Source organism: Podarcis liolepis (genome assembly GCF_965112155.1).
Source record: "Podarcis liolepis genome assembly, chromosome: 9".
Taxonomy (NCBI): Eukaryota; Metazoa; Chordata; class Lepidosauria; order Squamata; family Lacertidae; genus Podarcis; species Podarcis liolepis.
In genome coordinates this window covers 21189751-21214787 of record NC_139564.1, presented here as the reverse complement: position 1 = coordinate 21214787, position 25037 = coordinate 21189751, and the positions used below count along the sequence as shown (strand labels likewise).

The 25037-nt window shown below is 41.2% G+C and overlaps 1 protein-coding gene and 1 long non-coding RNA gene across 2 annotated transcripts in view; one reads left to right on the top strand and one right to left on the bottom strand.

Annotated features, from left to right (window-relative positions):
* DNAJB14 (DnaJ heat shock protein family (Hsp40) member B14) overlaps nucleotides 1-18403 on the top strand; it is a 31836-nt gene extending 13433 nt beyond the window's left edge. Inside the window, exons 2-8 of the mRNA XM_083459424.1 lie at nucleotides 4747-4921; nucleotides 8456-8601; nucleotides 9814-9996; nucleotides 10917-11011; nucleotides 11795-11904; nucleotides 13725-13897; nucleotides 15247-18403. Of these exons, the coding sequence (XP_083315550.1) occupies nucleotides 4747-4921; nucleotides 8456-8601; nucleotides 9814-9996; nucleotides 10917-11011; nucleotides 11795-11904; nucleotides 13725-13897; nucleotides 15247-15371 (1007 nt within the window). The 3' untranslated portion in view covers nucleotides 15372-18403. The remainder of the gene's footprint in view (nucleotides 1-4746; nucleotides 4922-8455; nucleotides 8602-9813; nucleotides 9997-10916; nucleotides 11012-11794; nucleotides 11905-13724; nucleotides 13898-15246) is intronic.
* On the bottom strand, nucleotides 18031-23677 carry LOC310686233. The gene is made up of 2 exons (XR_014515781.1): nucleotides 20504-23677; nucleotides 18031-20231 (listed from the first exon to the last, which is right to left on the bottom strand). It is a non-coding gene; the product is annotated as an uncharacterized lncRNA (long non-coding RNA).
* Nucleotides 23678-25037: the final 1360 nt, after the last annotated feature.

Sequence of the window (25037 nt, the reverse complement as noted above, 5' to 3'; positions counted from 1 at the left end):
ACCAGTCAACGAGGTCACAGAGATTCTGGACTCGAGATGGGGGGAAGAGGGAGTAGAATATTTTCTCGCCAGGGAGGGCGCCCCGGCCAGCACCAACAGTTGGGTGCCAGACTACGCTTTGGACGAACCCCTCCTCAAGGACGAGTTCCATGCCCTTTTCCCACACAGGCCCATGCCAGCACAGTTTTTCGACGATTGGCTTTTTACGCCCACACTTTCCGCCAGCACCTTCCGAGGGTTCTCCTCCGCAGAGGAGACGACGCCAGAGTCGAGCCCTCCAAGGGGATCGTGTTCGGGGGTGGACACCGACCCTTCTTACTGGTGGGACGATCAACCAGAAGAGGACTGGCGCATGAGGTGGCGGGTGGGTCCTTGGCAAGCAGACCCCACCCAGGCAACAGGGGGAGGGGAGGACGTGAACATGTTGGGAGAGGACAATGGGTTCGAGTACACAAACAATGAACTGGAAGCAGAGGAGATCGACGTCGACGACCTGTGTCCGGCAGCGACCTCCGCAACGACGGAGCCCCCGGAACCTGCGCCCGAGCAGCGGGAGGGGGGAAGGGGGGGCTTCGAGGGGGGGATGGATGTCAGGGGTTCAGAGACAGAGACACAGGTGAGGGAGGAGACGGAGAGCGACGAGGAAGAATCCCAGGACAGTGAGGAAGAGGAGGACAATGACTTGAGATCTTCCATGAGTCTCTCAAGTGAATCGGAGGATTCTCAGGAGGGGGCGCCCCTAGTCAGGACAAGGGGGGTCACAGGGGGGACCTGCCAGGAGCAGGGAAGCAGCAGGGAAACCCCGAGCGGGAGTGGGAGATCGGGGCCGACTTCCCAGCAGGAACGAAGGGAAGAGAGGGGGGTTCCCAGTGTGACACACGGAGCGGAGCAGGAAAGAGACAGGGGAAGGAGATCTGGGGAGAACGTCCTGCCGGAAGAGGGGGAGAGTAGTACAGGGAGTAGTGTCAGTGTCAAAAGGAAGGTCAGGGGTAGCGAGCGCGCGCCAAGTTCAAATGTGGAGGCGCGCGGAAATGAAGAAAGCCCGGAGGAGGAGCCCAGCCCCAAAGCACGAAGGAGGGGGGAACAGGCATCTCAGGAATCCGCTTCAGGAGAGAGCAGGAGGGAAGGAACCCAGGGGGGCAGAAAGACCCTGCGGAAAAGGAAAGACAGGAAGAGGTGGTCTAGCACAAGCCTCTTAAGTTGGTGCAGGGGAGGGAGCGAGTCAGAGGGGACTTCAAACGTCTGACGTTAAAGACACGGGGCTGCACGCCTCGGTTGTGGAATCTATAATGAACTGCAATAAACATCCCTGTATATAAGAAGAGCTTGGCGTTGGTCTTTTGTGAGCTGAGACCTGAGGCAGCCCCTGACAACTTTAATTAAGGAATTTGTCTTAATTAAGGAAATCTGCTTGAATATCTGGATGAGGGGTGTCATATGGCAGAGATGGTGAGCCAGTGTCACAAAGGCACTTGCAGCAGCCCACCAGCTCTCTTTCAGATGGAGGTATCTTTTCTGCCTCTGGCGTAATGCAGTTTTTAGTAGGCCTTAGTGTTTGGGAAACAGGGGAGTGCTTAGAGTAGACCTTCTAGGAGTGGCTCCATGCCAGAGGGAGAAGAGGCATCATTGTAAGTAAGTCGGGGCTTCCTTGCAATCACAACACTAGCCTGTGGAGGAGAGGTTCCTCTTGTAGCCCAGCACTATGATGCTCTTCAGAGACTGATATCTCTGAAGAACAGAGACAGTGCTTTTATTCCCTGTTGGAGTGCTAGGCTGATCAGCAGAAAGGAGGGGTGTGCTGCTTGAATGTTTCTGCCTGCCTCTCTGAGTGTACCTATGTGTGTGGTGAGTGTGTGCATGTGAGTGTACAGTGGCATGCAGTCCTTGAGGGGGACGGTGATGATACTATAGTATAAAAATTTATCACACACCCTTCACTCGAAGTTCCCAGAGCAGGTTACTGCAATTAAAACACAATATTAAAAATAGTTCTAACCAACCTTCAGTGTGGTTTTGGGGCTGCAAAATGTTAGCCACCCTCTTCTTACAGGACGTTGGCCCTCAAAATGTCAGGTAAACTTGTATCACTTTATTTATATTTATTTTAATTCATTTAAGTCTGTTCTTGGAAGGAAGAATGACTTTCGATGTCACTTTAAGCCAGTGGTGTTTCAGTTAGTTTGACTTCTTTCTTACAGAGGTAGTTTGCATGCTTAAGACTGATGGGACTTCAGCAAATATTTTGCTTGCAGTCTTTGATTCCCTGGAGGGACCTGTTAAGGGACTATATAGCACCTGTAGGCCTATTTGTTCCTGATTTATTTGTGCCTTCTTTGGGAGCAGAAGAATCTGTTCTTCCATCTAAACAGCTGGTATTTTTGTTTTGTGCTTTGAGAAGCCCAGGCTGGTTTTTTGTGTTTCCTTTAGGCATGATATGTCCATATGTACTGAAGAGTTTTTGGAGGTGGAGAGTTCTGAGGGATAATTTCAGTCTATTTACAAATGAAAGCATCAAGCCAGGAATATGGGACTGTATAGACACGCCCTTTGACATGGTTCTATATAACATGATAGCAACCATATACAAGCAGGAGAATAGATTGTAGTTTGCATGTAAATAGTATGTATACTAATGTGGATTATTTAAAAAATCAATTGGATATGTTTTGTCTTATTTAAAAATTATTATTTTAATATTCTAGTGAATTTGTATCCTTATTTCTGAGTGCAATAATAAGAGTTGCCATATTAGCATTTCATTCCTGGTACTTGAGGGACAGCCTTTCTGTTGGGATTGCAAACTGACTGGGGATAACAACACCAACCTAGCCTGCTTTTGTGCTTTTAACAGCAGCTTTATTTGTAGAAACTGGCAGATGCAGTTCTTCATATCTTAGTGAGAAGGATTATAACGTTCTTAGACATTTTAATAGAAATGTGAATGGACTAGAAAAGCTACAAGTCGGTAATCCCATTTCCTACCTACAATATTTGTCTTCACATGCTTCACACTAACAGACTTTTCATTCTGTTTGAAGTCCTGTTAGTTTCAAAAATGTGCATTTTCTTAACAACTTTGATTAATTAGAAAATAGTTTTCTTCTAAGGCTGTTGAAGGGATTGTTTCCTTGCAGTTCTGATTTAATCCATTACAAGACAATGGCTGTATTTTACAGATCCCAAGCGTATTTGCTCAGAAGTGACCTGCACTGAATTTGGTGGGAAATGCTCCCTGATAAGTGTGCTTAGGATTTTCCAATCTTAAAACTTATTTTTACTAATTCAAGAAAGTCTTTTTAATCTAATATTAATATCATATACATTTAAAATTACATTGCTTGGGTAATTTAGGACGTGTATCAGTTGATTGCTCAAATACAGTACTGTCAAAGATTTCATCAAGCTGGGATGGAGGCCCTTGTGAAGGTGGCAGCTTATATTTCTTATTTTAGTAATTTAGTTGCATCATAGTATCGCCTGATGGTATCATCTAACTCTATCCTATTCTATTTTGCTTCTTACAGCAAAAAGATCTTGATTAAACTATAGGTTTCAGTTTTCAGGAAGAAATAACTCAAGTTTAGCCCCTTCTTGACAAGAGAATTTGGTTTTCCTTTCTGTGGATTTAATAATTTAGATGTCAGAACACAGTCTGAAATGGGTCAGAATCAGCCTTTTTGGGTGCTACATTTTGCTGTGTGATTCTCCATAGAAGACTTTGCAGGCAGGACTGAATCAACCAGACAGCGTGGCCTCAGCAATTACTGTGAAATGATTGCTTGTTCTCTTTGCCTTAAAAGCTGTGTATGGAGATGCAGGAAAACAATTCTTTTCCTAGCAAAAGGAACTACTGAACTTACTTTTTGTGATAATAGTAGCAGCATAGAATCATAGAATTGGAAGGGATCCCGGGGGTCATCTAGTCCAGCCCCTGAAATGCAGGAATGATTGAGCAGGTACTTATAGTAGCGCATAGGCACCTTTTGTATGGCACTCGTGACATCAATCCAGATGTCTTGTGTCACTTTTAACTACTCTATTTTATGTGCTTAAAAAAAATATATTCTGAGGATGTGTGATTGAGCTGTCTATAGCAGTGTGTCAGCACAAAGATAATAAATGAATAATAAACCACAGTAATAAACCAATTAACTGATCAATCTTCTGTACAATTCAACAGCTAGTTTGGCATAATCTCTTTCTGTTATATGGGGGACAAGGATATTTCTTGCTGTGGGATGTGAGGTGGAGGCCTGTGTGTATGAAGCAGTGGATCCAGCACTGCTTCCCTAACTTTGGGAAGACGGTTCTTCCTTCCTTTTCATTGTGCGACCTCCAGATTGGCATAAAGGAAGCTCGGGGATTGCTGGTGCCACAGCCCTTCAATGCCTTGTTTGGGGGCACTTGCTATTGCTGGCAGGAGAACGACTGACAATAGCTTTCCATTAGCACTCATCTCTGGGTGGCAGAAAGGCACATATGCACTGTCTTAACTCCTTGGGACGTTGGTGGGATGGTTCAAATTGTGCTCTAAAATTCTATCCTATACACACTTACTTGAAAGTAAGTTCTACTGAACTCAGTGGTGCTTATTCTGACTAGACCTGCTGCATAGGAATTCATTGCAAATATTAGCCTAGGAACATAATTATTTTATCTGATTCTTTCCCCCATTTGTCCTCAAAATGTAAGCCTATCAACAGTATCTTCTATGCTTATGTAGCTTACACTCCTTCTCTTCTGTAGTGTTACTGGAAGCAATTTCAAAGAACGGGAGTGCTGCCGGGAGTGGTGCTTACTGTCGAAAACCAGCAAGTGGAAGTGATAAGAACAAACCCAACAGCATGAAGGACAGCAGTGCATCTGCTGCAGGTGAAAGTGGGAAGACCTACACCAAAGATCAAGTGGAAGGAGTGCAAAGGTATTTTCCTAAATAAACAGATTGCCTGTTGATAGTACTGATAATAAATTACAAGTGTATCTGACAGCATAGCGTTCCCCAACCTGGTGCCCTCCATCTGTGGTTGGACAGCAGTTCTAATAATACCTGACCAATTGCCATGCTGCAATTTCAGGAGAAGAAAAGGCTGAAGAGTAAACCCTAGGAAAATCCTAAGTGGAGTCTCTAAGGCATCTTGTAAGCCTCCTACAGGCAACTCCTGGTGCCAAGCTGGTGCAAAACATATTGCTGTGCTTTCCTTTGGATCACATCAGCGAGGCCAAAAGGGGAGTCTTGTCATCTGGGCAGCCCAGGACTTTCATACACACTGCCCAGGCTAACACAGTCATTTGACTTCACCCCCAGAGGCACACTCCAGACGGATGCCAACAACAACAACATTTGCCATGCTGACTGAAACTGATCAAAGTTGTAGTCTAAACGACCTGGATGGCACCATGTTGTGGAAGGCTGGCCTAGGTAAAAAAAGTACCTCTTCAGATGTTGCCAGTGTGAGTTCAGCTTAAGAATATTAGCTGAGAACATCACACTGCTCTTTACGAAGGTTTTAAGCCAACCTTTTAGAGCAGTACAGCTGTCACTTAAATGTTCTGATGCGAGAGCTAAACTCATGGATTCAATTTTTGAAAGGTCTCATAGTTTGAGCGCTATGTTGACTGAATGCTTTGTCAATATCAGCTAGAGCCTGATGTAGCTTGTTATCATTTCAAACAGTAAATGAGATGGCTAAGAAAGTTTTGCCTGTATAAACAGCAGCTGTTTCAATATGTTGAATTGTTCCATATACTGAAGTATTTTAATTTAATTCTACTATTAACATGGTAGGTGAATAGGTCCTTTCCTACTTCTTTTCCTTTAGTGCATGTATTAGTGACTCTTTCACCTCTAACCTGAATCCAATCAGCAATTATATTATGAGGAACATGTGTTCCTTGACCCAATTTGCAAGCGATAAGGAGAAAGAAAAGCAGGGCCATGGAGAGCAAGCCCAAAAGCAAGAGGGTGCCCCCCCCTTGGACTTTGGCTCCCCCACCACAAGCTTCAGTCCTATTCACTTTAACATGCACGCCTAATAGATTGCCCCAAGGGGATGTGGCCCTCAACAGAGGGGAAAAAAGGTTCCCAACTCCTGATTGAATCTCTCATTGAAGTAAGTGAGATAACTTTTCCAGTGCAGGAGGAAAGGGTAAAAGGCCCCTTAGTCCATGCCAGGGTCCTGATCTGGATTGGCCCCCAAGCTTGCAATCTATTGTACTTCTGGACTAGCTGGGGTCCCATATGCTATTGGCATGAATGTCAAGGAGGAGGGGCAAAACTGAAGAAAAGAGTTCCTAGTGGCTGATGGGAATCTTCTGGGAGCCAGATATTGCTGGCAGGCCAGAGATTCTCCATCCACGTTCTAAAATATGATGCAAATAGTCTAGTCACGCATTTGCTGCATCCTGAGGTTTTTATTCTTATTGTTATTTATTGAATTTCTATTCCGCCCTTCTTCCAAGAAGCTGACAGAGATGGACAAGATTTTTCTTATCCCCAACCCCAATCTAATTTAACAACAATTCTGCGGAGTAGGTTCAGCTGAGAGATAGTGACTGGCACATAGCCAGTGAGCTTCATGGCTGACATAGATTTTTCTGCTTCTTTTCCAGCATGCTTAGTCTCTGCACCTCACTGAATATGACAGAATTATACCAACAACATTTGGATTGCATGTACATCACCTGAATGTTTGGACAATAATGTTAAGAAGCACAGGAGAACCAATTATAGAGCAGAACAATCTCCAAGTGATTAGTTTAAGGATATTTTTGCCAGGTTAGAATCTAATAATGTGTGTTGATAGCAGAAATATAAACAAGCATTTTAGTTTCTTCCCCATCCTATACACAAGAGAGAGTGCTTGTAGTTCTTCAATAGAGTGTTGCTCGGTGACAGAATGGTTCAACTGGGAGCAGTGCAAGATGCAATAACTCTTTACTGATTGCATAAGGGTTAAGCAAGCTGAACAGAAGGCTGCTCACTTTATTGCACCAAAGAGGTCTGGTGATAATGTCTTCTCATGTGGGCAAAATTTCATTTCCAAGTTTCTGAAACAAAAAATAAGGGCTTAGCTTTCTAGTAAAGAGCTATCATCTTCAAAACCTGCACAACTACCAATGGCAGCATAAAAGTGAAATGGAGATCTTTCTTATTGTAATGCTGGTGTCTCTGGAATATCTATCACAGCATTTAATCTCATTAAGTTGGGGGGGGGGAACCTGATGGGTTGATCATTTTCGTAACTATTATTAGTAGGAACTACTACGTTATCTTATTGGATTAGTGTTGCTCTGAATCAAAGTGGAATTTTAAAAACCATTTAGCCACTATATCAGTGTTCCTCCAAAATATTTACCAGTTGTCCTTGGTGCACTTTTAATTCCTCTTCAAAGAGGAGCTGGAACCAAGATGAGACTCCAAGGAGTGCACTTTCCTTGTTGAAGAACTACAGTCACTGTAAATCTTATTACCCTTTCAGGTTCCATGCAGATTCCTTGCTTTTTTTGTTAAAGAAATATTCAGATCTTCTTTGAGATGTTACAAATTATTTTACCTAATGGAAGTTTACCAATTCTTTCTTCAGTATAATGAACTGTATCTGTCATGCATGATTGATATTCATACAAGCAAGAGTTCATGAAAATGATTTGCCTCTTGTTAATACGTAGATGTATCAAAGTACTCATCTGTTTTAACAGAAGAATTTTGTGATTTAATTTCTTTAGAAATCGCTAACCTATCTACTGCTAGGTTTTTCCATAATATTCCCTCCTATGCTTCTTAACACTTTTGTCCAAACTTTCAGATAAAAATGTACATGCAGTTCAAATATTGTGAGTATAGCTTTGAGCCACATTTAATAATTGTACCTCAATAATAGTAATAATTTCACAAGTCAGCTGCTGGATTCTATGGCAATAGGATAAAAGTGTCCTTTGGTTTGAGGAGAAGACACAAGAGCTTTGCTTGAAACTGCCATCATTTTTTCTAATCCATCCCCGTAAGAATAGTTGTACTGTTTGTCCCTGGAGTTTATCCTTTATAGCCTCTGGTGTTTGAAGCCACCTCTTTCTTGATGGTTACATCATTGACCTCATAATGCTTTTGCCATCATGAACTGTAAAGTTATAACAGGGCAAAGAATAAAAACTGCTGCCCACTTAAATGGGTTTCAGGTAACTAATATTGGATGCGTGTGTATTATATCTGGGATTCCTTTGTTAACATTGCTTTACAATAAAATACATTACCAACATTATGCATAGTTCTACACATGGATTTTTCAATGTATGTGTAATATTACTGCTAAAAAAAGGGGGGGGAAATCAAAATACTGGTACTGTGGTTTCTGTACATAAGATGAAGCTGTTTGAAAATGAACTTCTCAAATTGTGCTTTAAGAGTTAATAGTTGTGTTTTAAAATTGAAATCATTTTGTTTAATGACCTCTTGCAGTATAAAAAAGTGTAAAAATTACTATGAAGTCCTTGGAGTGTCCAAAGATGCAGGTGACGAAGACTTGAAGAAAGCTTATCGAAAGCTTGCTCTGAAGTTTCATCCGGACAAAAATCATGCACCAGGAGCAACAGAAGCTTTTAAAAGTAATATTTTCTAATTCACTTGTAGAAAAGAAAACATTTCAGGGGCAGGTGTATCTCTTCTGCCCAACTGGTTGTGTTAATGCACAGCCTTTTAACAATGGGTTGGGTCCAAAGGTGCTCTTTTGTAGCTGCAAAAGGATGGCTTTTTACACCTTGCACTAAGTTGTACACCTTGTAGCCAGAGCATTTTATGTGACAGTGAAACTAAATCTGTGATCATCTACTTCTGCAAGTGGAAGGATAAAAACTGCTGTAGAAGTAACTTATTGCAAACCTTTCAAAAATAGCACTGGTTGTTATTTTCCTCCCATTTATGGTCCTTTGGTTGTAGCTCAGTATATTCAGATCCTCATACACAAGGTGGTAGGCATTGGGTTGTAAAAGCAAACCATCAGCTGGAATCCAGGCTACTGGGAACCTTGTTTCATGTGCCCAGGGGGTGCTGGGTTTGTCAGTCTTGAGCAGGGTCCCTGTAGGTTGTTTCAAAAGCATTCTTAAACAGTTTGTGATATGACATGAACACTTACTACAGTGGAACCTTGGTTGTCAAATGTAATCCGTTCTGGAAGACTGTTCAATTTCTAAAAGGCTCAGCAACCGAGGCGCAATTGCTGGTCTGCAAAATCCTTTGGAAAAATGGAGAAATGCGCCTCAGAAGCTGATCGGCGTCCGAGGTGCATTCAAAAATGGAAACATTCCTTTCTGGGTTGTTGGCGAAAAAACTGAGGTTCCACTGTATTTAAATAAAAAAATCAACTGGGCACAGCTATGGCCAAGCACTGCTTGCACCAAAAGAACACAAGTTTATATGTTACCGAACACACTTTCTGTTGTGATACCTACTTGCATTGTTATTTATTTTATTTATAAATAAGTTGCTTCCTATGAGGCATCCCAAAGCATTTCACAGTACTATAGTCACACTGGTATCTGTACTATACATTTGTTTCCATGTTTCAAAGGGGAGGGGGAATTGACAACAACAACTTACTCCTTTTAGACTGTGTGCCATGCATCAACCCCCAGACATGTTTGAGACCATGTCCAATGTTGTCTATGTGCAGTGTGGAAAAGTGGCTCACTGCAAGTCAGGCAGTCTGGGTCCCCGCCTGACCTGTGAATTAATACAAGTACAATGTATCACTCCCTTCTCTGTGTATCTAAAATGTTTCTTTTCTCCCATGCTTCTTTCCCCTGCACTCTGCATTTCAGAGATCGGAAATGCATATGCTGTGTTAAGCAATCCAGAAAAACGAAAGCAATATGACCTCACAGGCAGTGAAGAGCCATGCAGCCATCCTGGCAACGGTAGATTTAACTTCCACAGGGGATGTGAAGCAGATATTACTCCAGAGGACCTTTTTAACATGTTCTTCGGTGGGGCATTTCCAACAGGTATGTTCACTGATCACCTCGCCTTAGCACACCACTTCCATCTCACTCCCTCTGTATCATCCTTCCCATTCACTTGTCAGTCCCAAATATCTCCCACTTCCCTTTCCTAAGGTAGATCAGCCACCTTGAGTTGTACATATGTATTAAATGAATGGGGTGTAAGAAGTGCTTTTGTAACTGATTAAATCTATTCTAGCATGCTCAGCCTCCTGCCAACCTAGCAGTTCGAAAGCACACAAAAAGTACAAGTAGATAAATAGGTACCGCTCCGGCGGGAAGGTAAATCCCCGCAATGGGGTGAGCTCCTGTTGCTCGGTCCCTGCTCCTGCCTACCCAGCAGTTTGAAAGCACGTCAAAGTGCAAGTAGATAAATAGGTACTGCTCTGGCGGGAAGGTAAACGGCGTTCCTGTGCACTGCTCTGGTTCACCAGAAGCAGCTTAGTCATGCCACATGACCCGGAAGCTGTACGCCAGCTCCCTCAGCCAATAAAGCAAGATGAGCTCCACAGCCCCAGAGTCGGCCACGACTGGACCTAATGGTCAGGGGTCCCTTTACCTTTTAGCATGCTCAACAACCATTACCTCATGTACCAGCAAGGTTCTCATACAATGATATCAGAGCTCCCATGAACTATTTAATGTTTCCCAGTGCTTTGCTTAAAACCAAATTTGCTTTTCCCAAACCTGAAGAACGAGTTTGTGAAACTTAAATGCTTGCCTTACCCACTAGCAGCCAGTGGTCCAATAAACTGTTATGCCTTTTTCTTGAAGGTGCAATATATTATTTGTACTAATTAGTATGGCATTCTGCATTGCCTATAGTGTTGCCTCAAAACGAGTACAGCTGAGTACTTACTTTTTCACCTTGTCATGTTTTTTCTGCTCCCAATACGATCTTTTAAATGTTTTCTCCCCTGTAGGCAGTGTGCATTCATTTTCTAATGGAAGGTCTGGCTACAGTCACCATAATCAACATCGTCATAGTGGGCATGAAAGAGAAGAGGAGAGGGGTGATGTATGTTTGTCTTTTGCATGAACTTATCTTTTTTGAAATATCATCCCTAGAAGTAATATTAATGAGCAGCATGCCTTGCAGCTCTGTTGTCTAAATGAGTGCCTGTTTAGTAAACAGATGCAAGGAAACAGTAACAGTTAAAAACCTAATTCCGAATTTTCTGAACTAGCGTATCTAATTTTAATGGCGGAATCCTATGCATGATGTTTACTCAGAAGTAAGACCCATTGTGGCTCACCCCCAGGTACCTCTTCATAATATTCTAGCCTACATTAGATTTTGGGCTACAGTAGTGGCACCCTTGCACTTAATTATATATGCGGCATAAAGTTTATAAAGAGGAGCTAGCAGCAGCTTGCTTTTGCTCCTCTGTGGGAATTCCTGCAATTCCTCTAAGCCAGTGGTTCTCAAAGGGTGTAGCGAGTCACACTAGTGTGGCAGGAGAAGATGGCAAGTGGCGGAGAGGAAAAAGTTTAAGAACTACTCTAAACCATGGCTTCACATGAGGATAGGACATGAAGTGATAGGTTTTAACAATATGAAGTTAGAGAAATACTACACATAAGGCAACTATCCACTAGTGCAACCTATCTCCTTCCAAAGCTTTCAAGAAAAGACTGGACAGGGACAGGAACAGGAACAGGAAGAGGACAGGAACCCAATATATGTCTTTTGGCGTGTACACATCTTTCCTGTCTAGGAAAGTGGTGGTGATGGTGGACTAGATTCCTTCCAACAAAAACAAAACACCCTGTGATTTGTTATTGCTGTTTCCTTCTCCAGGGCGGCTTCTCTATGTTCATTCAGCTGATGCCAATTATTGTGCTGATCCTTGTCTCTTTGCTGAGCCAGTTGATGGTGTCTAATCCTCCATACTCCTTATATCCAAGATCGTAAGTAGTACTATTAATATTTGTATGGTTTACATGGATATTTTAAAATACCTATGCTGTTACTGTATTTTTTCAAGCTTTATGTATTGCAGAGCTTTTCTCCTTTGTGTGCACCAATTCAGAAATGAACAGGAAAATCCGAAAGCAAGAAATGCTCCTATTACCCCCTTGAAAAACTAGCTCAATATAGAAGCTCAGTTCAGCTGAACAATGGCTTATTGTGGGTCTGTGCTATGTTTACATCACTTAGGTCATGTAAGGGGTTCTGCGCCTTATTTTTGACCTTCACTGGGAAAAGAGGCCTTAAATCATTCTCACATGGTTGTCCTTGACAAGGTTTAAAGTAGAGCTTACAGTGAAATTTACCCATTTGGTTGCACTTTAAACTAGCAGCATGATGCTGTAAATCAGTGTTTCCCAACCCTGGCCCTCCAGCTGTTTTTGGACTACAACTCCCATCATCCCTAGCTAGCAAGACCAGTGGTCAGGGATGATGGGGACTGTAGTCTGAAAACAGCTCAAGACCCAAGGTTGGGAAACACTGATGTAAATAAGAAGTATTTACAAGTGGTTCTGAGTTTTGATTTTTAGAATTAGAGATCTGGAGATGGCAACCGCAGCTAATTTCAGGCTTTTTGTGAGTGGAATCCTAGTGCTTATTTGGATTGCTTAAAACAAATGGCTTTCCTTCTGGTACTTACTTCTATTGGTAGTTTATCTACTAATGCAGGGGTCAGCACACTTTTTCAGCAGGGGGCCGGTCCACTGTCCCTCAGACCTTGGGGGGGCTGGACTATATTTTTTTGGGGGGATGAACAAATTCCTGTGCCCCACAAATAACCCAGTGGTGCATTTTAAATAAAAACACATATTCTACTCATGCAAAAACACGCTGATTCCCAGACCGTCCACGGGCTGGATTTAGAAAGCGACTGGGCCGGATCCGACCCCCGGGCCTTAGTTTGCCTACCCATGTACTAATGCAATGTGCATTATGTTTTCATGCTAATAGTAGATTCGTTGTTAGTAGCTAGACTGCAGTCGCATGTGTCAGACGCCAGGACCTCCTACCCGAGTGATAGCCTCTCCCTAGAAGGTGAGAAGTCCTCAGCATTACTAGCTTCCAGTTTCCTATGGTAATGGAAGCCACTATCTTAACCTGGCTGACTCTGTAAATATAGGCAATTAAGAACAGAGGGAATTTCTTAATTTAACCCTTTAGTATGAAAATATATTTTCTTGTAGATTAATAAAAAAAATGAAGCAAAGGTAAATATAGAGGACCTCTCCAAAATGAACTGTAAAATTCAATTCAGGGTAAACAAGTGTAAAGTGTTACATGGGGGGGGGGAATCTTTCACACATCCACTCATGGGGTCTGAACTGGCAGTGACTGACTCAGGAGTGAGACTTTGCTGTTGTGAATAGCTTGATGGAGATGTTGATCCAGTGTGCAGTAGCTGTGAAAAAGGAAAATTGCATGCTAGGATATTGAATGTGGAGCCTTCTAATTAGGAGCAATCTAACTCAATAGAATGCCCACATCATTGTGATAAGTTCTAGACATGTTTTAGCAAACCAACGACATGGAAGGTATAGAGTTTACAGAAAACCAGACACCAGATACAAGACATCATTTACAACATTTTTGGTTCCTTCTTTACAGACATGGCAAATTGGTGTTGTATATATGTAAAGACTTTTGTGAAAACTCTAATTTATGTTGCAATGAATCTGAAACCCTCTTTGATTTTTCTTTGCTGACAACAACATTGCGGACAGTGACACAGGCTGACAATTAGTATGGGATGTCTTTACAGGGGTTCAGGACAGACCATTCAGATGCAGACACAAAACTTGGGTGTTGCTTATTATGTCAACAAGGACTTTAAAAATGAATATAAAGGTGCAAATTTGCAGAAGGTGGAAAAGAGTGTGGAAGAGGACTATGTGTCCAACATTCGAAATAACTGTTGGAAAGAGAGGCAACAAAGTAAGTAGACTTTATGATTTTTTTTAAAAAATAAAGGCATTATACCAAAATAACATGTAGCTCTGAATAGAATGAGATACTGGCATGGATCCTAAGGGAGTTTCCCCCCTTTTCAGAGGTTTGTGAGATCCAGTTTTATTTTCCCTAAACCACACCCACCTGCCCTCCTTGTTTGACTTATAAGGCTCTTCTTGTATAAGAATTATTAAGGTGATCTTTGTAGAGTGCTTCAAACAGTTGCAGTGGAAGTGCTATATTTGTTGTCAGCAAGAGGGGGAATGACCCCAACCTCCTCAGAAGCAGTCATAAATTTTTTGGGGGGACGGACTTTATTTGGACTCCGAATACTTCAACAATTATATTCTGGTGGCTAGCATCCTCTTCCTGGAGAAGATGTTCAAGCAGGTTGCTGACCAATTTCAGACACTCTTGAATTAAACTCATTTTATAGCTCCATTTCATTCAGGGTTTAGCCTTGGTTTTGGCACCAAAACTGTCTTGGTTGCCTTGTGGGATTATGTTTGCTAGTAGGGAGACACAGTGTAGCCCTGTGGGTTTTTTTAGACACTGTTCTTAATAGTATCTGTTATAGTAACCTCCTAAAGATGTTGCTTGATTGGGTGTGGACAGCATTGCTGTTCAGTAGTTCCTCTTGTACTTGGACAGAAGCGGGTGTTCAACTCCATCCCTGGCTTTGGGGTCCTGAAGGCAGAAGCCTTATCCATGCTTTTTAACATCTACATGAAATGGCTGGGTGAGGTCATCTGGGGACTTGGAATGTTGTGTCAGCAGTTTGTCAGTTACATCTAGGGGTTCCCCCCTCCTTTATATTGAATCCAGATGAGGGTGTCTATCTAGATCAATGCTGGGCTGTGGTAATGAGGAGGATGAAGGCCAATAAGCTTAGGTTCAGTGCAAACTATAGAGAGGTATTCCCCCTAAAGGACTGGGTTTGTAATTTGGATAGAGGTAGCCCCTCTAAAGGACTGGGTTTGTAAGTTGCATGAGTGGCTTGGAGCACCTTCTTCCAGCTTGGGTTGGTACACGGCTTCTATGATCCATTGTTATAGGGTGGTTTATATATTAAATAAAAAAGGGGAGAGAGAAAACTGAAAGCCACATGGCATCCAAGAGAAGAGGGTACTCTCTGGCAGGTTGAAAATTTGTGGATCTGAATCATTTTAGTATTGGCATCATATGAAAGAAGTAGATGACATTTTATTGTTTTCTCTTTTTGTAAACCACTTTGAGGTTTTTTTACACTCAAGTGGTGTATACGTTTTATGAAATAAATAACATTTGTCAGCTATTGCCAATATGTTTTATTTACTTTGTTTTTGTTTTTAAAGAAACAGATTTACTGTATGCAGCAAAAGTGTACAGAGACGAACGTCTTCGAAGGAAAGCAGAAGCCATCTCCATGGATAACTGCAGAGAGTTAGAACGGTTGACCAGTATCTATCGGGGAGAATGAGCTAGATCCTGAAATGTACTGCCTGTACATGCTCTCTCTCTCTCTATGTATAAAAAGAAAAATCTGTAAACTGAGAAAATACTATTCCGTCATGAAAAGGAAGAGGGATGTAAAACTGCTGTCTAGCTGTTTCCAAAAACCTTATCCTGAAGTACCAATATAATTTAATAGCCTCTTAGTCTGAAATATATGACAAGGTCATATATTTACATCATTGAATTGTCATTTAAGTTTTACTCCCAGAGCTTCTGTGATTTCTTTTTCTACAAGAAGCAGCTCCAATGTGCTGCTATGCTTGTGGAGATGTAGACATAGTGGTTCTTCTTCTGAAATACTTGCCATGTAAATATGTGTGGAAAAAGAAGACTTGTGTATATAAAAATGTTTAAAGAAATCTCAAAGGCATTTAGATGCATTAAACCCTTTAATCTCATGGATGGAACAAATAGTATGACTACATCATTCCTTATTCAGATGTCAAGTGTGTGGTACTGAAAGAAAACAGGAACAATTTTCTCTCTGCATAAAATCTACTAGGTTGAAGGAGTATTTTTTTTAAAGTAATTGGCCATGTGGATTTCTTATGAGACGATTGGATAAGACTGGCTGATACCAGAGTTTCAGCATTCATGCTGTAGTTTTAATGCTGTATATCTAAGCAGTGACAAACCAGACATCTGTACCAGACTGTTTCTTGCTAAGTGGCACACTGGCACCAAAAAAGAGAAGTACACAGATACTTTTGGTACTTAATCACATTCTGTTTTGGTGTTCCAGAAAAGAACAAGGTGTATTTAAGCAAGTGCTGCTGTACAACCCACCTCTCCATACTTTTTAGTTTAGCATGACTTAGGGTCACATGCAAATCCTTTAGAAATGGAAGGTGTTAAATCCACTTGCTAAATACACAAGCATGCTAAATCTACATTCATAGGCTGCTTCTCTTTCACTGAAAAGCAGAGAAAATAATGGAGTAGCATTTTTTTTAAAAGTTGGGGAATTTGGCAGTTGCGTTCATTTACAACTCTGTTTTCTGTGTAGGTATCAACAGTTGATCAAGCCACTTCTAGGGCATTATCCAATGTCACACCAGTGGATATAATGGGATTTTCCTTTCTTCTCCTCCCCGATGTGCCCCCATAATTGACTCGGAATATTCCCACCTCTGGAGCAGATTTTGCGGATGAGCAGAGGAGAGAAAAGGAATAAGTCCCCTTGCACAAGGAGAAGTCCACTGTGCAAGGATAACACTGTTGTATGTCACCTCTAAAGTTCAGCCTTGTGCCTTTGAACCCTTTGCTGATTCTTTTACAATTAGCTTGTCTATGAATTGCTGCTTTAAGCTGTGGTTTTGCTTGTTGACAAGAGCTAAGAAGCCACAGTGCAACAGTTTCTGTCCAGATGTGTACAGGGTAGATTTTTGTACAGAGGAGCATTGAGATCACTGATGAAAGAAAAGTGCTATAGTTCTCAGTGATCACATGCTTTAAAAAGGATATAGTCACTTTTGCTGATGTAAATTTAATATGCGGTTTTGGAGAAAATTTAAACAGGAGTCTTGGTGCCTGAGTTCCGAATTAAGCAAACCTTTGTAAGCTATTTTGCGTCTAATACTGCATATAAAAATATTTATGTTCCATTTGTTTTGTTCTAAGGGCAGTGTAGTTTATCTTAGAAAATATTTACTTTAAAATGAATCTGCAAGAGAAAACACGATTTCTACGTGTTAATGGAAATATAGTACCTCAGCTGACCCCCCCCCCCCTGTGAAACTAGTCATTGTAGTCTGGTGTATACAGAATTCAATTTTTAAAATAGATTAAATGTTACCTGAGTGGCTCTGAAATCCATTGGCCTTCAACAGGCTTAGGCAAACTCGGCCCTCCAGATGTTTTGAGACTACAATTCCCATTATCCCAGACTGCTGGTCCTGTAAGCTAGGGATGATGGGAGTTGTAGTCCCAAAACATCTGGAGGGCTGAGTTTGCCTATGCCTGGCCTTGATTTAGGAGACCACATTAACAGAGAGTTCGATGGCTGAATACAGAGCAAAACTACACCATTATTTCCAAGATGTTGTTCTGGATTATAACTGCTTTGCATAATCTTTCCTAGATATTTATAACTGTTGCAGGTGGAGAAAGAATTTTGGTTGGAACAGACTGACTGGAGTAGGACAAGTAGTATTAGGCACAGGGAGAGTGTTTCCAAAGTGAGCTTCAAAGAATATGTGGCAGTTGAGCACTTTAATCAGTTTCCCCTCATTATTCTCCCGGTTAAGCTATGGGGTAAACAAAAGAAGCCATGCAGCAGTACCTAAGCATCTTTATATGCAAGGTTCCATAAGTGATAATCAGTAGAGGTTCCCGATGCCTGCATTATCTGATCAATATATGTGAACCCTGTGAGATTATTTTGTTTTGAAGATCATGCAATTTGTATTGAATTGCAAAACTAATGTTGTATACAGTACTTTCTGATACTTAGAATGTACATGCAGTATCATAACTTGAATAACGCCCCCTCTGCCCCACCCACTTTAATTTGCCAGTCTTCCTTGCATGAACAAAATGGTAGAGAGGCATTTTCAGTATGGGTGGAGCCAAGGTGCCTTTTGGATTTCTAGCAAAGTAGATATTGTAGGTTCCATTTTTTCCCCTTCAAAATCTAGGGATATGCCTGGAACTAAAATATGCCCAATTTGGTTTAATGTATTAGATGATTCTGCAAACCTCTTTTACTTGGAACTGAGTTCTCTATTCTTCCTACTAATTTAATTAGGATTGCATTCTTAGATACCTAAGTCACATCTGTTCATGGTTTGTTTGTCTTGCGGGGCCGGGGTTCTTGACCAGGGTTAATTGATTGGACTTGATGTTTCTTTGAATTTTTGACAACTTCCTTGTTTTTTTTAGTGGCGCCGCACAGTATGCTGCCCATTATTTTCTGAGTGTTGAGGTTCCCCAGATGACTTTTCCTGAATTAGCAAAACTAAATGTTGCAAGAATTATTAAGCAGTTACTAAGCTTTGGGGGAAAATTTACTGGTAACCAAAGGTTAAAATACATTAATGGTCTTCAGTTTGGTTTTGTAGAAGCTTATCCAGGATTCTGCCATGAGAATATTGGTGAAAGAAGAAAAGCTTTCCATTGACACGCTTCTTCCCCTGCCATACTGCAGGTGCAGCAAGAATGTAGGGCAGGCATAGGCAAACACAGCCCTCCAGATGTTTTGAGACTACAATTCCCATCATCCCTGACCACTGATCCTGTGAGCTAGGGATGATGGGAGTTGTAGTCCCAAAACATCTGGGGAGGCCGAGTTTGCCCTATGCCTGAGGTAGGGAATGCTATAGGCACACACAGTATTTGTGACAGGCTACAACCAGATACAACAGCTTTCATTCGAGTAAACGGAATGCTGTACTCACCCCAGCAATAATTGGACCTACTTCCCATGATAAAAGCTAATCTCAAGCAGTTAACACTTCCATTGTAAACCTGTGGGGATTGGATACAAAGCTGTTTTTGTCCTTGCAGAAGGTTCATCTGCTCATACATGAGGCCCCCCATCCTTATTGCCATTGATTCTAGTCTCCTTTTTGTCACATCCCATGCCATCCAAGTCTCTCCAAACCCTCAGGAGCAGCGTGGGAGGGGAGGAGGGAGGTTGCAGAGAATAGGATTGGTGGGAAAGTCCTCTTGTGTGTAAACTGACTTCCACCTGTGCATCTTTCAATCCAAGTGGTAATCTTGAAAAAGTACTGAAATGTACTTGGAGAATGCTCATACTGATTACAGTTAAACTTCTAAATCTGCAATATTTGCTGAACTGGGTCAACCTTCAGTAACAACCAAGACCTGGTATACTAGATACTTTATTATTGCAATGCAAACGAGTGTCTGTTATTCACAGCATACAGTCCTCCATTTTTAAAAGTGGCCTGAGAGATCTGCTTTTAGTATTAAGATGTCATTCTTTGATTTTGTTGTTGCTGTTGTTGTACATTGTTGTTCTCCTTAGACTTTCAGGAAACTTTTTTTTGGGGGGGTGCTCTATGACCTGTAATTGAAAAATACATTGTCAAGCAATATGTTTAATTGAAAACACAAGCAGTCTTTTCTTCTTAACATATTCTTCTCCCATAATTATGGGTTTGTGATGGCATGGGAAATAGTCTGTTTGCAATTAGAATAGTTTACTCTGTAACTTTCATGCCTTTCATGTCTTCTCTTCTCATGAGGTGACCAAAATATTGGAGCCTCAGCTTCACGATCTGTCCTTCCAGTGAGCACTCAGGGCTGATTTCCTTAAGAATGGATAGGTTTGATCTTCTTGTAGTCCATGGGACTCTCAAGTGTCTCCTCCAGCACCATAATTCAAAAGCATCAATTTGGGTAGACGAGTCTAAAAAGCCCGGGACACAAACTTTCATGGCCCTCTAGCAGCGATGGCAGTTAATTTAGCATTAACTCTAGAAGTGTATACTGTACTCGATTCTGACCAAACTAAGCCTCCTGATCTATATTGTGCTCTAGGATGCTTAGTTTGGTCCAAACACTTTCAGAGTTAATGCTAAATACATTTATTCTGGCAAATGAGCCGCCTAAAGATTTGTGTCCCAGGCTTTTTAATCTGAAATCAAAGGGGCACATTTGTTGCCAGATATGAAATACATTGGTATTTTGGTTGGGGTGGGGTAGGAGAGCTGAAAATAATGCCAATTTCTCACCCTGAATCTATTAGCAAATTCCGCTTTAGATTTTGGTATCAGGAGTTATTTATACTGGAAACAGCAGAGGAATCATTATTAATCTCTTGTATAATTTAGCCTTTGGTACCCACTACCTAATCTATAAACTAGTTACAGTGGTGCCTCGCAAGACGAAATTAATCCGTTCCGCGCGGTTTTTTCGTCTTGCAAAGCAACCCTATTAGCGGCTTAGCGCTATTAGCGGTTTAGCGGCTATTAAAAAAAGGGGGGAGCGAAAAAAAATCGGAACACTTGCAAGACGTTTTCGTCGTGCAAAGCAAGCCCATAGGGAAAATCGTCTTGCGAAGCAGCTCAAAAACGGAAAACCCTTTCATCTAGCGGGTTTTCCGTCTTGCGAGGCATTCGTCTTGCGGGCCACCACTGTACGTCTGAAGCCCTTGAAGATGCCAGATTTGATCCTTTAATGCTAAGTGAAGCTGCACAGAGTTAAGAGTACTGTACTTGCTTTGATTTACCGTAAGTAGTTCATTGATTGAACTGTCATTTACTTATTTCTGAGCCATCGCAATTCTCCTTATAGGCTGCCTTGAAGTATAAGAGGACTCCCATGCAAGATGTTTCATTTTTATGAATGGTGTACAGCTCCTTCATATTATACATTGTAGGTTCTGTGTTTTTTCTGTAAGTAAACCAGGTATATATTTATTTATTTTTTGCAAAAGTTTCTATTACCACCAACATCAAATAAAAACATGGCAGTGAACATTATAAAATCGACAATAAAATTGCATCCATAAAACAAATACAAAATACATCAAAAATCAGTAGATCAGTCTCATACACCAACATATCTGAAACCCTCCTCAAAGCCTGAGTGAGCAGTTGAGTTTTGAGCAGGAGACTAAATGTCAGTACTGTAGCTGTAAAGAATAAATCTTGTCCCTGAGCTGGAAGCCTAACACGGGTGCTTTGCTTCTGCTCTGTTCAAAAATCCTTTTTGTGCTCTGCATAGACATTTCATTTTTTAAACTGTCTGTGTAGTTGGCCAGTGAACGCATTTACAAGATACAGCAGAACTCCAATTCAGACCATTTCTCAACTACTGAGACAAAATTGTGTCCATGCCAATGGACACCTTTGTACCTGCCTGTTCTTTAGCTCCCCTATTATTTAAAGCAAGTTATTTTGAGGGACTTGGAGGCAGCTATGATACAGCAGGTAGAGAGAAAGAAAAGGACACACTCTTCAGAAAATTATTGAGAGTCAGTGGCCTGGCTGGCATATCAAGGTAATTGTGAATGAGAAGCAGGCTAGTGCGTGCTCCTATTTCATTCTGCCCTGCTCGGAGTAATAAACCAGTAGCCTTGGCTTAACCATGTGTCAACCTCTGCTGTTTTTTGGGGGGAAACAAGCCTTGATTGTTTTGGGGGGGAAACAAGCCTTGATTGCTGGTTTGCAAGCCACTAAGCCAAGGCTCATGTTTTGTTGCTGCTACCTCCAGGCAGAGCAGGACAAAACAAGCAAGTCAGGAATGCATGTTTGCACTCTGCTCAATCACAGCCATCTTAACATAGGTGGAAACAGCAGGTGAAACAGTTGTTGTCTTTCTAACTTTTATAATGATAGCACTGTAAATCCCAATCTATGTCAGTTTTGCAAAGACAGCCCATTTTATAAAGCAGACATTATAAGACGACCTTGAGGATCTCTCCTAAGTGTTCTATGCCCTCGATGCTTCTTCCTTTACTTCAAAAAAAAATGCTGTCTTTCCCCCTTCTCTGCTGCAAAAAATTATGGGATGGCAACAGCAGCAAACGTTGCATGGTTTTAGCAGGTAGTTAGGACTCACTGAGCCACAATCCACAGGATGAGTTCATAAGCAAAAGCAAGCTGCCTCTTGGAATAAGATTCATTTAGAGCAGATTAGAACATTTCTTCTAATTTGGAAAGAGACTGGGGGGAACAATGTAGTTGAAGTGCAGCTGATTATTCATACATAACTATGCCTCAACCATATTTGAGGGAGTTTTTGCAGAGGCGGCGTATGTTAGGTGGGGCAAGAAAGTTCAATTAACAGCAATCTTTTGTGCGAGTTCAGTTAGCGCTGATGCAATCCATTGACAGGTCAACCTCATTCCCCTCAGTAAGGCTCGTGAGGATTTTTAGGCAAGCACTACCGAACAAATGAAAGTTGTCCTATTGAAGTGCCTAGCATATTGGGCCCCATAGATTTAAGGAGCATGTGAATCGTCTAGTTATACTGCAACTACAAATTTAATAAATAAAAACAAACTTTTTAAAAAATTGAAAGGCAGCAGTATGTTCAAAGGTCAATTGCCAGTTTAGGTTTTTTATAAAAAAATATATATTGGAAAAATGTATACCTTATGTTAAGGATTATTTCAAAGTTTCAGGAGGTCTTGAAAAATAATTTGGGAAAGCATCTTGGAATGTGTATTTTGTCCCTCACTTTATTTTCACTCTGCACTAAAGTCTATTGGTTTGGCAACTACTGTGTTTGCAAATTACTGTGTGGGACCATTTGTGTGCGTAGATGTATTGTCCAGCTTCATAAGTCAAACTTGGGTGTAATATTTTACCATTGTATGTTTGCACAGAGTACCACAGGCAGTTGGGATTTCGGTGTCATAATGACAAAAAGCATTTTTGCCTGCATATTTCTCTTTCCCTTCCATCCCCACCCCCCACCTCCCATTATGGCCCAGTGCAGTCATAACAATTAATTGTGATTAGCAGCAGCCTTTGTTTGTTGCCAGAACTTTAGTTACAATCCCACATAAAGTGAAACCCTGGTTTCAGCTTGCTAAAGTAAGCTCTGCTACTAAAGAATGTATACAAGAAAAGACAAGCAAGCCGCCTGATAAGAGCTTGGAGAAGGGAGAAACAGCCTTAATCATGTATAGAGATTAACACCAGGGATAATGGTTTAGGTATTCCAGATGCAACTTTGTTTAAATACTATGTCTGCACGGGGCCTGTGTGAGAGGACAATCAAGTTTTCACAGGGTCGACATTTCAAGGGAAATCCCATGTATTGTTTTTCCCTGGAGTGGGAAGATAAACAGAAGCATTCCTCCACTAAACTGTGAAATAACATTGGAAATGTCCTAAGGACCAAACAATGTTTCCAAACCAGTTGCTGACCTTGGATGTTCTTCTGATAGTAACCACTGTTTTTCCCACTGACGTTTCATAAGTTGATGTCAAAAGCCTACAAGCTTAACTTGGAAGTAAGCTCTATTGGCATCAATAAGTTATTTTTAAATCAATGCGCTTAGGGCAGAACTGCTAGACATGTCTTTTGCTAGCTTTAAAAATCTGAAGGAACTTCAGTGTTGGCTCTTGAAGGGCTAAGATGAGAGCTTTGATGTTTGTGAATCATGCTTTTAAAAAAAATGAATGCAAAGAAAATTCAACTAAATTTACGGTGGCATCTTAAAGAAGATCCTATTTTATTTAACTGTAGATTTAATGGTTAGGTTTTTAAAAAGATCGGATTTGTAATGTACCTAATGTAATATCAAACTTATATCAAAATAAAATTATTTTCAATGTGAATAAAAGACTTTTTACCTGATTATATAGCCCTATTGCATTCAGGAACTGGCATGTTAAAAGGAAGCATCTACAGCAGGCATGGGAAAACTTTTTTAACCACATTATCTTCCAGGCAAACTTCTGGGGGCCACATACCAGCAGTGGGCAGGCCTAAAGGCAAAAGTGAGCAGAACAAACATAGCTTTTCCCATTGTACTACAGATTACCGTAGTTTCTACATACATCCCTCTCTATTCTCCATCCAGGCAAGCAAGAGTTTTAGGGCACATTAGATAAAGGTAAAGGGACTCCTGACCATTAGGTCCAGTCGTGACCGACACATTACAGTCAAGGGTGCAGAGTATGACTGGGGAGAGTTTCAAGGATCAGACAGATCCCAGCAACCCTTGCTCAGGACTCTCTTCCTATCATCTCATACCCAGTTATCCCAGCAACCTTCCAAATGTCACAGTTGGAATAAGACATATTTTCATTGCATTCTCATAGGAAGAAACTTACAGGTTTGACAGTACCAATGTAATATATCTGGGTACATTCAAGTCCTTCACAAACAGTTTGAGTACCGCACAAGAGAAAAAGTCAGCTTTGCAGTATCTAATCTTTATTTTAGCTTTCACGCCATCTTACCTTCCTGCCGTTGTAACAGCAGCCATCGTATCCTTGGCCGTGTGATTTTCCTATTCTTAAGCCAATAATAGTATACCCACCAATAATTGTATAGCATCAAACTCATTTAGTATTCCAAAGCTAATGAATTCTTCCCACATGATATTTTTAGTACCAGCTGCATCAACAAACACCAGGCAACAATTACAAATACACAGAAGAAATTCAATAGAACATAATCCCTTAGTGTTCATTTTCCTCTGCTAGATGCTTCACAGCACTTGTCAGTTTGACACACATGGTTATTCAGGTTTGCTTCCAATGGCCAACAAATTAGTTGCACACACTTGAGCACTTCTGTCCAAGTACTTGAAGTATGATTTCTTGCACTTTCATGAAATACTGTTTGCTTCATAAAAGGCATAGTGGTAAAGTCTGTGCATGTTGAAGGATCAAGGTTCAGCTTCCCGCATAATGAAAATCAAGTGCACCTTAGGCACCATCTTTTTGCACAAGAGTCAAAGTAAGTTCATTTGTATCTATTAGGAAGTGCGTAATCTCCCTTGAGTTCAATGGGGCTGACTTCCAGGTAAGTGTTTACAGGACTGCAACCTAAGCAGCTCCTTAAAGCACTGCAGTGGAAGTTATTTCTAGAGCTGGTCACTTTGTGTCAGTGCCACTTCTGGCTGATTGAGTTGACTTATATGCTGCTTTCCCACAAATAGCTGTGCCCAAAATGGCTTACAACGAATGTTCAAAACATCAAT